This window comes from Mustela nigripes, chromosome 13 (assembly GCF_022355385.1).
Source record: "Mustela nigripes isolate SB6536 chromosome 13, MUSNIG.SB6536, whole genome shotgun sequence".
NCBI classification, from domain to species: Eukaryota; Metazoa; Chordata; class Mammalia; order Carnivora; family Mustelidae; genus Mustela; species Mustela nigripes.
Window position 1 is genome coordinate 104440677 of NC_081569.1, and position 15683 is coordinate 104456359.

The following is a 15683-nucleotide window of genomic DNA, read 5'->3' on the forward strand; positions in this document are numbered from 1 at the left end:
CCACCTCTCTCTCTTTCTCTCTCTCACTTGCTCTCTCTCTGAAATAAACAAATAGATAAATAAATAAAATCTTCAAAAAAAAAGTTATCCTAGATTTACTATTTTCTGCTGTTAATATATCTACCCCTTTACTATAGTTATAAACTGAATTTATCTTAATTTCTCAAGATGCAGATTAATTCTAATGAATGCAATTATTTATTTCTATTTCTACTTATTTTTTGAGAGAGGGAAGGTGAGTATGAGGAGGGGGAGGGGATGGGCAGAAGGAAAGAGAGAATTTTAATCAGGCTCCACCCTAGCGTGGGTCCTCCAGAGGGGCTTCATCTCATGACCTGAGCCAAAATTAAGAGTTGGACGCTTAACTGACTGAGCCACCCAGGTGCCCCCAGATTATTTATTTCTGATGAAATGATATTTGAGATTTGCTTCAAAAATAATCCAATGCAGGATAGGGTAAACCAGATTGAGAATATGGATGAAATGAGGATAGCCATGAGTTACTGATTAATATAAAGAAGGGGGTATGGAAGTCATTGCACTATTCTTGCTACTTTTGTGTATGCCTGAAATTTTACATTCATAGTTTTTAAAAAATTAAGTACATCTAGGTCATGACCTAGATACATAAAATAAATTTTATTTATCTTATAAATAAATAAATAAATATTCTATTTATAAATATTAATAAATATCAATAATATAATAAATAAATATAAATATTTATTTATGAATAATATAATTTTATTTATAAATAAACATTTATATTTATAATTTATATTTATTCAGTATCTGTTATTATTTATTATTATATACTATACAATATATAATTATAAATAAAATAAATTTTATTTATGAATAAATATTTTTTATTATTTATATTTATTATATATTATTTTATTTATTTAGTCTATAAATTTTTATTTATCTTGAATGTCATATAAATTGTGGTAATAAAAATTAAAAGTAAGCCACAGTTTTAGTGGTTTTATGTGAAGAATACAGTCTTAGGCCATTTGCTTTTAATGTAATTACTAATAAAAGAGTTATGTCTGTCTTATTGCTATGTGTTTTCTATTGTCTTATGTATTTTTCTATTCCAGTATTTCTCCATATGCTCTTCTTTTATATTATCTAAACATTAATCTTTTTGTTTCTTATACTATACTTTCTGAGTTGTTTTCTGAGCTTTTTGGGCCACTATTTATAGTTAAACAGTACACATAACCTTTCTCTTCTTCTAGGACTATGTTGTTTATTGATACTCTAAATGGTATCTCACAGATCTGTGAGGCTCTTAAATTTTCTTTTTTTTTTTTTAATATTTTATTTATTGATTTGAGAGAGAGAAAGTGTGTACAGCAGGAAAGGGGGCAGAAGAAGAGGGAGAAGCATATTCCCATTGAGCAGGGAGCATGATGCTGGGCTTGATCCCAGGTCCCTGAGATCATGACCTGAGCCAAAGGCAGATACTTAACCAACTGAGCCACACAGGCCTCCCTCTTAAATTTTCTTCATTGTTTTTTTTCTCTGTTTCTCAGATGGGATAATCTCAATAACTTATCTTTAAGCTGTTGAATTCTTTTTTCTGCCAACTCAAATATGCTGTTTAGGCCCTCTATTGAAGTTTATATTTCAATTATATTTTTCAATTCCAGAAATCCTGTTTATATGTCTTTGTTTTAAATAGTTTCTGTCTCTTTATTGATATTCTTTACTTGGTGAGACCTCATTCTTATGTTTTCTTTTAATTCTTTGAACATAGTTTCCTTTAATAATAACTAATTTATAGTTCTTGCCTAATAAATCCAATATTTGGAATTCCTCTAGCACAGTGTGTATCGACTATGCTTTTTCCTGTTTAGCTATACTTTTTTTTTTTAAAGATTTTATTTATTTATTTGACAGACAGAGATGATAAGTAGGCAGAGAGGCAGGCAGAGAGAGAGGAGGAAGCAGTCTCCCCACTGAGTAAAGAGCCCAATGCAGGGCTTGATCCCAGAACCCCGGGATCATGACCTGAGCTGAAGGCAGAGGCTTTAACCCACTGTGCTACCCAGGCGCCCCTAGCTATACTTTCTTGTTTCTTTGTGTGTCTCAAAACTTTTTGTTGAAAATTGGACTATTTCAAATAATATAGTGTGGCAACTCTGAAAATCAGATTCTTCCATCCCCTAAGGTGTGTTGTTGCTGTTTGTTTAGTGACTTTCCTGGGTGAGTTCTGTAAAATGTGTGTTCTTTGTCATGTATGGTAGGTCTCTATTTGGTGAGTTAAGTCTGCTAATGAGAAAGAGACTTCCTTAACTATCTTGAACCTGTAAGTCTCTCTCTGAGTGTCAAGGGGCTCTGTGTGTGTGTGTGCGCGCACATATGCATGTATATCGTGTTGGAGCATACCTTCAGCGTTCTGGCACTTTATAAGTCTGTCTTTTTTTTTTTTTTTTTTAAGATTTTGTTTAGTTATTTAACAGACAGAGATCACAAGTAGGCAAGAGGCAGGCAGAGGGAGAGGGGGAGAAGCAGGGCCCTTGCCGAGCAGAGAGCCTGATGTGGGGCTCAATCCCAGGACTCTGGGATCATGACCTGAGCTGAAGGCAGAGGCTTAAACCCACTTATGTCTGTCATAGGCTTAACACCCAGGTGCCCCTATAAGTCTGTCTTAACCTTAACTTGCAACTTGCACAAAGCCTCAGTATCAGCCAGATGTGAGAGATTAGGCTTTTCTCAGATTTTACTTGGACATTCACAGAACCCTATACATGCACATGGCATTCTAGATCCCTGGTAACGTGTTAGGCTCCACTGTGGACATCTCATTCCCCTGAGTTTTAGTTTATTGGCATCCCTCTTATTGCCTCAGGCAGCTGAGATGTTAAATACTTGCTGCTGTTTTCAAAAATTGACCTGTGGTTAAGATTTCTCACTGAGCTAACTCTGAGTCAGGTCAAATAAAGAGAAACCCTACGAGTGGGACTTTCTAAGGAGCTCCAAACCTGTTCTGCTCTTTCGAGTTGTTGCTGGCTGTTGGTTTTCATAGCTATAAGGGTTGTGAAGCTGTTAATTTTCAAAGCTGCCAGAGAATTGGGGAAAAGGTTCTTGGAGTGAGACAAATTAAAAATGCCATAAAGCTTGCTGTTCTTACTGAGAGTCATTTTCTTTTTTCTTTTTTAAATTTTATTTATTTCAGGGAGAGAGAGAATGAGCAGAAGGAAGGGCAGGGGGAGAGGGAGAAGCACGCTCCCCACTGAGCAGGAAGCCCAGTGTGGAACTAGATCCCACAAGCCTGGGATTGTGACCCCAGTTGAAGGCAGATGCGTAACCTACTGAGCCACCCAGGCACTCTGAAAGTCAGTCATTTTTTTGATTAAATTATCCTTTAGTTGTTGTCCTTTCATTTCCGGAGTTTTGAAAAAGCTGATTTTGACCATTTTTGCTAGTGTTCTCTTTGCTCTTACGGAGGAGTAGATTTTTAGAGATCTTACTCCACCTGTTTTTTTTTTTTTTTTTAAGATTTTATTTATTTGAAAGACATAGATGACAAGTAGGCAGAGAAGCAGGCAGAGAGAGAGTGGGGGAAGCAGGCTTTCTGCTGAGCAGAGAGTCTAATATGGGGCTCGATCCTAGGACCCTGGGATCATGACCTCAGCCAATGGCAGAGGCGTTAACCCACTGAGCCACCCAGGCGCCCACTCCATCCTTCTAGAAGAGCTTCTGGACATTCTTTTCTTCAAAGCAAAACCTTTTTCTGCTCTTTTCCTACTATGCCTAACCTAGTCTGATCAGAGTAATTTTGTATCTTGTGTTTTCTGTTTTTGATATGTTTAATCACTTAACCGATTAATTTCATTATACAGTTTAATAATATACCATTTAGTAATATGTAACTAAAGATATCTCAGATTTATGTATTCAAATGTTTACTGAATTTATGATAATTTAGGAAACTTTGTTTTTAAATCTTTCATAGCAGTGACACTTTATCCTCTCCAAGATTTACTTCCTCTGAAGAACTAAGAGCAGCTAAATTGACTGTACAGAGGTCTGATGATTTTCCTCATGATCCTGGCCAAAAAAGGAAAGAAACAAATGGTATACTCCAGGTAAAGTGGAAACAGGATATTAAAATTGATGACGATTAGTAAAGGTAAAAATTATGAAGAAAGATAACAGTTATCACGACAGAAAGCAAGCAGAAAGATGAAGAGACAGTACTGAAAAAGACATGTTAATTCAGTCTGTTCTCTTTTACAAAACTTTTCCAGAAGACCTTTTTTTCTTCTTCTTTTCTCTACTCATGACTCCTTGGCTAGCTTTCCAGCTTCTATTAGAGAGGAGAAAAAGGGGAGAGAGACCTGTGAATGACCCCGATTATCCAGTCCAAAGTGTCTGCCACGCCTACCTGAGCCAGCTTGCTCTTATATTGTTTTAGCTTTCTTTCCCAGATAATAACTTTGGTTGGCCACTGGACTGCCCAGCACTTCCGTGGACTTCCAGCCCTATTTCATGTAACGTTCACATTAGTACTTCTAAATGGAAAGAAACCTTAATTGCCAATTTTATTTTTTAGTTTTTTATTTCTGATTGAAGTATAGTTGACATGCAATATTAGTTTCAGGAGTACAACATAGAGGTTCGACAAACATACATTATGAAAGGCTAACCATAATAAGTGTAGTTACCATCAGGCAAGGACTCTTTTATAGCTCTTTAATTGGACAAATTGAGTCCTTGGAATATTTTGGTATAGTATCTGGCCCCAACTATAGTAATAGCTCTCATTTGCATTAAAATAATGAATATGAACTTTATATAGTAACATTTTTGCTTTTTTTCCTTTTAAGCCAAAAGAATCTCTGATTATGTCAAGGCTTGCTGATCTTCCACAGAATTCCATTAAGCTTCAAACAACCAATAAAAGATCCATCTTGAAAGATGCTGAGAAGATTTTGAGGGGAGTACAAAACAATAAAAAAGTCCTTGAAGAAAACCTGGAAGCTATTATTCGTGCCAAAGATGGAGCTGCCATGTATTCATTTATTAATGCTCTGTCTACTAACAGGTAAGATAGGATGTTGGCATCCCCAGGTTATTTATGAAACTGCCAGTCCCATAGGCTGGCTGGCTGGCTGGCTGGCTTTCTTTCTTTCTTTCTTCTTTTTTTTTAAAAAAGATTTTATATATTTATTTGACAGCGAGAGAGGGAACACAAGCAGGGGGAGCAGGAAAGGGAGAAGCAGGCTTTCTGTTGAGCAGGGAGCCCAATTACGGCTTATCCCAGGACTCTGGGATCATAACCTAAACTGAAGGCAGACGCTTAATGACTGAGCCACCCAGGTGCCCCTGCATAAGCTTTCGTAATTGTTTTTCTATATGCTTCATTTTGCTTAATGTGTTTTGGTGTTTTGAAAAGGTTCTTTATTTCCTTTGACAATGTAGACTCACTATAATTAGATATTATATACATGTGGCTGTTACTTTTTACAGATGTAAAATTTTCCTTTAAATCTTTTTTTCTCTCTATGATATGTATCTTCTGGGATCTGTTCAAACATCCTTCAAACATTTGATGAAAACTATTAACGTTGGTTTTTCCTTTTCAGATGAAGGCTATTGGGCTACATAGTAGATTTAAAACTAGATAAGAGTCCTGATCTAGGTCCTATTCTCAGAACATTAAATGCTAATTTAAGACAATTCTTTTTTTTCCTTTTGTAGAGAGATGTCAGAGAAGATTCGGATCAGAAAGACAGTGGATGAGTGGATTAAAACTATTTCTGCAGAAATTCAGGTAGATATTGGAAAAAACAATTAAGGGAATTCTCAAGAGATAATTTCTTTTCTTTTTTTTTTTTTTTTAATTTTATTTATTTATCTGACAGACAACGATCACAGGTAGGCAGAGAGGCAGGCAGAGAGAGAGGGAAGCCAGCTCCCCACCGGGCAGAGAGCCCAAAGCGGGGCTCGATCCCAGGACCCTGGGATCACGACCCGAGCCGAAGGCAGAGGCCTTAACCCACTGAGCCACCCAGGCACCCCTGAAGAGATAATTTGTAAGAATCATACTTACTCTCAAAACATTCCTTATGTATAAGTCTACTTATAATTTTTCATTTCATTCTTTACTTAGTACTTTTACTCTTAGTAATGAGTTTCATTTTACTTAGCAAGTGCTTCTTCTCATAAATTAGGGCTCTTATGTGGCAAATTGTTGGACAATAACTAAAATATGAGTAATTTGAAAGAAAATTTAGCAAAAGTATTTAAAGAAGAAAAAAGTGTATTTAAAAAACATTTCAAGACTGCAGATTTAGAAGCACTGGCTTGCCAAAGTGAAAACAACAATATTATGTAAAGGAAAATACCCCACATGATTTCTAAGGTTACTAAGTTTACACAAGTCAGTTCTGGATGAAACAGGTACTACTTTATCACATCCCAAAGCTCAGGGTGGATCTTTAGAGATTAGCATTGCAAAAATCTAGGAGAGTTTTAATTAGAGGGTCAGTAGTTTAAAAGAAATTCTTAAAATGTATATACATTTGAGGGAACAGAACTAGACAAAGCAACACTGTTATTTTCATCTTTGGGTGCAAAGTGTTTTTTTCTGGCTGTAAGATGTGTGTATATGCTTCCTCACAATCATAGCAAGACGATGTGTTAGTTCAGTTGCCACAGCAATAAATGCCAAAATGTATTTTTAAACTTTGTTGTTTAAGAATCTATATCTCTAATGTTATGAAGAAATATTATGTGATGCACCAAAAAAAAAAATATATTAAATAGAAGATTTGGAGGTTAGTTTTGGCTTTGTAGACAATTGGCAATATATGTCACTCTGTTACTGTGAATTCATTACAAAGTATGTTTGTTTAATTCTTAGAGCTATTTTAATTTATAAATATTTATTACAGAGTTTTATTACAAAGTTGTTTACTTTTTGAAAAATTTTTTTTAATTTAACTTTTTCAACATTTACTCCAGTACTATGGTTCGAACATCAAAAACTATGAGGTTTATAATGAAAACTTACCCTCCTACTCTTGTACCTCAAATATTATTTCTCATTCCCCCTGCTCCATAAGGCACTGATTTTTTTTAGTTTTTCTTTATTCTTCTAGAGAGTTTTTATTCATATGTAAACCAATGTAATTTATTTACAAAGTATTTGAAACTGCCAAAGTATATTTCTATAATAGCGGAAAATAAATTCTGATACTTTAGCTGTGAAAGCACTACTTGGATATGTTTTAAGTAATTTAAATTTTGCTTTTGTTAAGGATGAACTGGCAAGAAAAGATTATGAACAAAAGAGATTTGATCAGAAGACTCAAAGGACCAAGAAAGCTCAGAATATGAGTAAAGATATTAAAATTAACATGCAAGACAAAACAGTAAACAATTCTGTACTTCATAGAAAACATTCTCAAAAGCAAAAAGAGGAGCATTTTAGAAATCCACTCTTGAAGAGCATGCCTGCTTCAACCCTACAGAAAGAGAGAAAAGAAGTAAGATCCTACTCTGGTTTTGTGATGTGAAGGTTGCATTATAATTAATTATTTCATTTCCTTTAAGCTATAAATAATGAACTGAATATGAGAATGTTTTTTAAAAATGTGAAGGACTATATAAAAATAAACTATCTTTAAACTATTGATATTGAGGGTTTTGGGCATTCATAATGTGGAAAGCAGTGCACAAAATACGTAATTTCTTCCTTCTGAGATCTCAAACTTAGAATCATCATATTTTAGTTATAACAGGTATATCTAGAGGTCATCTAGTCTAAAAATTAGATTCTCTTATTTGTGCTACTCAAAATTGTATTTTGTCTTTGCATGTATATGTGTGAATATACCTTTTTTTGGGTTTATTTTCCAGTTTAGCAAATATGTCTAGTGCCTAGTGATTGTGAGATTTGGTACTAGATGCTATGGAGGGTATGTTTTTGGCTGCTCTCATTAGGCTGTAACTTTCTCAATACCAAACATGGATTGTTGGACACATCAATAAAGCGTCTAATTTAGTACTGAGCACTTAGTAGATAAATGCTAAATAAATGCTAAAGAAATTAGCACTCAATAAATAAATAAATTTATCTATTAGATAAATGCTAAATAGTAGTAGTAGATAAATGCTAAATAAATAAAGCACTCAATAAATGCTAAAAGAAGGGTGCCTGGGTGGCTCAGTGGGTTAAGCCGCTGCCTTCAGCTCAGGTCATGATCTCAGGGTCCTGGGATCGAGTCCCGCATCGAGCTCTGTGCTCAGCAGGGAGCCTGCTTCCTCCTCTCTCTCTCTCTCTGCCTGCCTCTCTGCCTACTTGTGATCTCTCTCTGTTGAATAAATAAATAAAATCCTTAAAAAAAAATGCTAAAAGATTAAAGGTGGAATTAAGAATATAAAAAATCATTTTAAAGACTTGATTTATGTTATATTATTGTGATTGAATATAATTTTATAAAATGTGTTTAAACCTTACTTTGTGGGGCTAAAAATATACTTAGTAGTATAAGAACCTTTATGTTTCTTGAGTGGATGGCTTTTATATTTACCTTTCATGTTTATGAAAACCATAAAACATTAAAACTATAGTTTGAAAATTGTATCTAGAATTTAAGAGCCATTTAAAATAGAGGACTTTCCTGACCTGATAAATCTTATTATCGTACTTAAGCTGGCATAAGAAAGCTTTAGAAAATTGAGATCTGTTTGGTGACTATTTTTTTGGTGAGTTGAATAACTTTGTGTGCTTAGGGATTTTTGAAAGCAACCACAGTGGTACAAGATGAAGATTATATGTTGCAAATTTATGGAAAACCGATTTATCAGGGCCATCGCAGCACTCTTAAAAAAGGACCATATCTCCGATTTAATTCTCCATCTCCTAAGTCCAAACCACAGAGACCGAAAGTCATAGAACGAGTTAAAGGTAAGGAACCTCATTTTTCTGTGGTAGACCTTATTTTTTATGCTGTCAGTTTAATATATAATGTTTAATTTTTTCTTTTATTTTTTATGACTTATAAATGCAGTTCAAATTATATAATGCTTAGGCATGGAAAACAATTCTTCTAAGAGTAGGAAGAAATAGACTACTTCAAGGCATAAAATGGGAATAAGTAGGGAAAAAATATAGACCAAGGCACAAGATAGGAATAAGTGGGATAAGATAGGATTAGGTGGTATCTTCATATAAAGCATGATAAAGTTTGCATTTATGAGGCGGTATCTTGAATAATTTAAATTATAATCCAGGGGAAGTGGACATTTCCCTGTGATATTGCTCTATCATGTTCTTTATGAAAGAATGCTATAAATGATCATAAAAGGATTTATATAGTAAAGGTGAAAAAAATTTTTTGGTACTTTTTGTACACCACTAAAATAACTTCATTTTTACTGTATGTTTTGACTCATATCTACTATTTCACTAGTCTAGTATATTTATTAAAGTTTTATTTATTCTAGATAGAGAGCACACATGCATGTACATGCATGAGTGGGGGGAGGGGCAGAGGGAGAGGGAGAGAGAGAATCCTCAAGCAGATTACCCACTGAGTGTGGAGCCCCCTGCAGGACTTGATCCCATGTCCAGAGATCATGATCTGAGCTGAATCAGGGTTGGACACTTAACCAACTGAGCCATCCAGGCACTCCTCTCTAGTAATATTTAAATGTAACTCTTTTTTTGTGTGTGTGTGAAAAAGGGCATTTATTTACTCATTATGGAGGGTCCTATATATTTTTTTTATAATAATTAATTTCTTAAAATTTATTTTCAGCAGAACAGTATTCATTGTTTTTGTACCACACCCAGTGCTCCATGCAATCCGTGCCCTCTCTAATACCCACCACCTGGTTCCCCCAACCTCCCACCCCCACCCCCCGCCGCTTCAAACCCCTCAGATTGTTTTTCAGTGTCCATAGTCTTAATTAAATAGGGAGTCTGTTGACTGTGGTTACATTTTGAAATTTCTCAGCTTGTACTCTGGCAGCCAGTAAGCTTCTGCAGTATGTGATAACTAGGGGGTACCAACTCATTTTTGTTTCTTATCCTTTCTGGAAGTTGGAGCTGTCGCATTGCTTTAGTTTTCCATTCCTTTCATTTTTTTTAATTCTATTTTATTTTATTTCTTTTCATTGTTCCAGAATTCATTGTTTATGCACCACACCTAGTGCTCAATGCAATACATACTCTCCATAATACCCACCACCAGGCTTACCCAACCCCCCACCCCTCTCCCCTCCAAAACCCTCAGTTTGTTTCTCAGTGTCCACAGTCTCTCATGGTTTGTCTCCCCTTCCAATTTTCCCCAACTCGCTTCTCATTCCTTTCATTTTTAAAAGCTAGGTGATCATATCGGGTGTCAGTTTATCTAGAAATCCTACTGGTATTAGTAAGTATAAAGCTTATGGATGATACTTGTTTCTGCTTGTTTATTGGCACTTTGCTATTATATTTGGGCTTTTGACAGCCGATGCAAAAAATAACTTGAGGTCTTAAAATACTTAAAAATCCAAAAATAATTTTAAGTAACACTTTTTTTTTTAAAGATTTTTATTTATTTGAGAGAGAGACAGTGAGAGAGAGCATGAGCAAGGAGAAGGTCAGAGGGAGAAGCAGACTCCCCATGGAGCTGGGACCCCGATGTGGGACTCGATCCCACAACTCTGGAACCATAACCTGGGCCCAAGGCAGTCGTCCAACCAACTGAGCCACCCAGGCATCCCTTAAGTATGATGGATGTAACTAAGAAACTGTGGAAACACGCTTATTCTTGGGTCTTGGTGCCTGTCGTTTTCTCTTCCCAGAGAGCTTTTCCCTCAGATATTTGCATGGCTTACTCTCTCAGCTCTTTGGATTGTTGCTCTTAGCTGTTCGCTCCTCAGAGAGGTCTACCCTGACCATGCTATCCAAAACATTACCTCCAACACTTTTCTTTCTCTCTCTCTCTTTTTTTAAAAGATTTTAGTTGTTTATTGGACAGAGAGAGAGAGATCACAAGTAGGCAGAGTGGCAGGCAGAGAGAGAGGAGGAAACAGGCTCCCCACTGAGCAGAGAGCCCTATGCGGGGCTCGATCCCAGGACCCTGAGATCATGACCTGAGCCGAAGGCAGAGGCTTAACCCACTGAGCCACTCAGGTGCCCCACCTCCTATACTTTTCTTATCCTTTTGCCCTGCCTTATTGATCTTCATAGCACTTTTCACAACCTGATGTTATATATATGATTTAAAAAAATTTTTTTTAAAGATTTTTATTTATTTATTTATTTGGCAGAGAGATTTATTTATTTATTTATTTATTTATTTATTTATTTGACAGAGAGGCAAGCAGAGAGAGAGGAGGAAGCAGGCTCCCCGCTGAGCAGAGAGCCCAATGCGGGGCTCGATGCCAGGACCCTGAGATCATGACCTGAGCCAAAGACAGAGGCTTAACCCACTGAGCCACCAGGCATCCCTATATATATGATTTTTAATTTTTATTTTTTAATGCTTTTTTAAAATTTGAGTATAGTTGACACAAATGTTACATTTGTTTCAGTGTATAACTTAGTGATTTGACAAGGTTATACATTATGCTTTGTTTACCACAACTGAGGTAGCTGCCATCTGCCCTGTTAGATTGCTATTATAGTACCATTGACTGTATTCCTTATGCTCTGCCTTTAATTCCCATAAGCTATTCATTCCACTACTAGAAGACTGGATCTCCCTCTCCTCTTCACCCATTTTGTCCAACCCCCATCTACCTCCCCTCTGGCAACTACCAGTTTATTCTCTGTGTTTATAGGTCTGATTCTGTTTTTTAGGTTTATTGGGTTTTTTTGTTGTTGTTTTTAACAAAGAAAACTTGTATTTATTGAGCAATCAAAACAAAAATAAACATTTTTCTATGGGATAGGGCCTCCATTATCCTTGCTATAGATGTAACTGAAGATTAATAATTTATAATTTATTCATTATTTTAAATTTTAAAAGTACAGAAAATACAGAAAAAGGCTTTATAAGTTTTATATTCTAGGTAATCTCACTACAAAATCTGGTAAATTTCTGGTCTTTTCTTCTGGGTTTACTTGTTTTTTAAAAAATTCAATTTAGTTAACATATACTATATTATTAGTTTCAGAAGTAGAGGTCATTGATTCATCAGTCTTATATAACACCCAGTGCTCATTACATGAAGTGCCTTCCTTAACACCCATCACCCAGTTTCCCCAACCCCCTACCCACCTCCCCTCCAGCAACCCTCAGTTTGTTTCCTATAGTTAAGAGTTTCTTATGGTTTGTCTCCCTGTTTTCATCTTATTTTATTTTTCCTTCCCTTCCCCCATGTTCATCTGTTTTGATTCTTAATTTCTACATATGAATGAAATCAAAGGTTATTTGTCTTTCTCTGACTGACTTGATTCTGCTTTTAGTTTTATTTGTTTTTAGATTCCACTTATAAGTGGAATCATATGGTATTTGTCTTTCTCGGTCTGAGTTATTTCATATAGAACAATACCTTCTAGGTCCATCCATGTTTTCTCAAATAGCACAATCTCCTTTCTTATGACTGTGTAATAAACCACTGTACATATATTCCACATCTTCATTTGTCTATCGATGGACATTTAAGTTGCTTCCATATCTTGGCTATTGCAAATAATGCTAAAGTAAACATAAGGGTGCATATATCTTTTTATTTTTTTTCCATATATCTTTTTTGAACTAGTGTTCTCATTTTCTTTGGTAAATACCCAATAGTGGAATTATTGGATCATATGGTATTTCTATTTTTAATTTTTTGAGGAAACTTCATACTGTTTCCCATAGCAGCTATACCAACTTACATTCCTTTTTTTTTTTTTAAGAATTTATTTATTTGACAGAGAGTGAGAGAAGGAGAGAAAGCATAAGTGGGGGGAGCAGCAGAGGGAGAGGGGGAAGCAGGCTCCCCGTTGAGCAGGGAGCCTGATGCAGGACTCGATCCCAGGATCCTGAGATCATGACCTGAGCCGAAGGCAGAGGCTTAACCCACTGAGCCACCCAGGTGCCCCCCAACTTACATTCCTAATAACAATGCATGAGGTTTCCTTTTTCTCCACATTCACTTATTTCTTGTGTTTTTTATTTTAGCCATTGTAATAGGTATAAGGTGATAATCTCTATTGTAGTTTTGATTTGCATTTCCCTGATGATGAGTGATGTCATCATCTTTTCATATGTCTATTGGCCATCTGTCTACCTTCTTTGGAAAAAGGCCGGGTGTTATATTTTTGTTTATTGATTGTTTTCCTTACTAGACTGTAAACTCTGTGAATACAGATGGTTTATTCAGTACTGTATTTCCTGTATCTGGAGCAATGCCTATGAAATGCTGAAAACAAATATTTTAAATGAGCACTCAAGAAAAATTCATTTAATTGAATGAATGAATACAAGACAACAGAATGAAAAAAGAAATACAGATGTGGTACTAAAATGTTTCTTCCTGGCATCATGGAGCTATATTTAAAAGTCTAGATTCATAAAATTACTCCCATATAAAAGTAAAAATGTAGTTATGTGAGAAGTTTATTTAGAAGATAGCCTCTTCTCCTTTATGTTTTTACTTTTTTTCACTTTCCTCAGGTTCCATAGAAATCAAACAAATTTCTAAGTTTTTAAGAATTCAGGATTCAGGGGCATCTGCCTGGCTCAGTTGGAAGAGCATGCGACTCTTGATCTCAGGGTTGTGAGTTTGAGCCCCACATTAAACGTAGAGATGACTAAAATAAATAAATAAATACATACATAAACTTTAAAAAAAGAATTCAGGATTTAATGTCTATATGGATTTAATTCACAAGAATGGAAAAAATACAATGATATTAACTCCTGTAAGGTTTGAATAGATATAGAATTTGACTGTGGATAATTTCAGAGGATAAAGACTGGTTATTCAGAATTATGTCATGAGTAAAGGTGTAATTAACTTTTTTGTACCCATAGGGAAAAAATGTAATGAGTTAAATAAATAATACAGTCTGAATCTGAATAGTCTTCTTAATCTTTTTTTTTTTTTAAAGATTTTATTTATTTATTTGACAGACAGATCACAAGCAGGCAGACAGGCAGGCAGAGAGAGGGAGAGGAGGAAGCAGGCTCCCTGCAGAGCAGAGAGCTCAATGCGGGACTCGATCCCAGGACCCTGAGATCATGACCTGAGCCGAAGGCAGCGGCTTAACCCACTGAGCCACCCAGGCGCCCCTCTTCTTAATCTTTTATTCAACATTTTTCCCCTTATCATTAAATCACTGAATTTGTTTTGTCGTAGTAGTTGAGCAAGTTGTTACGTGTATTCAGGAGCTCAGAAACCATGGCCTACAAGTTAGCTGCCTATTCTTAGAAGTAATATCGGAACCTAGCTGCACTCATTTATTTGTGACTGTAACATGACTGCTTTCATGTTTTAGTGGCAGAATTAAGATGTCGGAGCTGAGAGCACAAGGCCCATGAGACTAAGGTGTTTACTATCTAACCTTTTAACAGAACGTTTTTGCCAACCCCTGGTTTCTGTGTTACTTCTATTTTAAGGCCTTGTAATTACACCTTATTATATAGAATAAGATCTTTCTGTAAAGGAGAGTTACTGTATTTCTAGCTGGATAGGCGTTCCAACAATATTTTAAAATCTCTGTTACTGAATATTATTATTACAGGCACTAAAGTCAAGTCAATAAGAACACAAACTGACTTTTATGCAACAAAACCTGTGAAAATGGATTCCAAGCCCCAACATTCTGTGCCTGCTGTGCTGCCTCCTAGTGATCAGCAGTACTTGTTCAGCCCGAGCAGAGAAATGCCTACTGTTTCCGGTACACTGGAAGGTCATCTAATTCCTATGGCTATTCTTTTAGGTGAGTCCCAGCAAAATACACAGGGCCAATTTTAAATTCTTGTCAGCAGCGGCAGAACTTTCAAAATGACGTGATAGTCTCCTACCTTTTCCTCTCTCTGTGGTATTTGTGGGCAGGGCCTCCGAATGTGTCTTACTCCATGTAATAGCAATCTCTTAAATAACGGGCTCCCACTATAGTTTCACTCACAGGAAACATTCCTTTGGTATTTTAGAATACATTGCTATAGAGGAGACAAAGTAAAAAAAAGGTTTAGAATGTTATAGATTTCATAATAATTAAAGAATTTAATGTCCTGTCTCCAGCAAAGTACTTTGAAGTAATTGTATGTGCTTTTGAACTAGGCTGTGGTAAGTAAAAATTGTGTGGTATTCTAAAACACAGTAGTTGGTTATTAACTTGTTTGAGGTCTCTCAGACTCATTGTAAAAATTCAACAAATAATTTTTGCTTCCTCACTAGCTCTTCAAATCTAGTTAACTATTATTTTTTTCTTTTACTGTCTTTGCTCTTCTTTCTTAAATTTGATGAAGGACTTAGATATATCTTCCAGCAGAAGATAGAAATTTTGATATTATGGGTTAATAGCATGTCAGCCTGCTAACTGTATCTGTTTAAACATGCCTTCTGTAAGTAGAGTAGCTAATACTTATAAAGTCCCTGCTGTGTACCTGGTACAGATCTAAGCACTTTACATATATGAATTTATTTAATCCACACTATAAAACACACGGTAATATACCAGTTTTATAGATAAAGAAACCAAGGCACAGAGGAATGAAGAAATTTGTCAAAGGCCA

The 15683-nt window shown here is 35.6% G+C and overlaps 1 protein-coding gene across 12 annotated transcripts in view; it reads left to right on the forward strand.

The window, feature by feature from the left end:
* Positions 1-15683, forward strand: part of KIAA0586 (KIAA0586 ortholog) — a 140218-nt gene that overhangs the window by 20755 nt on the left and 103780 nt on the right. For all 12 annotated transcript variants that reach the window (XM_059373298.1, XM_059373305.1, XM_059373297.1 and 9 more), the window contains 6 exons: positions 3968-4100; positions 4842-5059; positions 5716-5788; positions 7278-7505; positions 8755-8929; positions 14687-14884. In XM_059373298.1, coding sequence (XP_059229281.1) covers positions 3968-4100; positions 4842-5059; positions 5716-5788; positions 7278-7505; positions 8755-8929; positions 14687-14884 — 1025 coding nt within the window. The remainder of the gene's footprint in view (positions 1-3967; positions 4101-4841; positions 5060-5715; positions 5789-7277; positions 7506-8754; positions 8930-14686; positions 14885-15683) is intronic.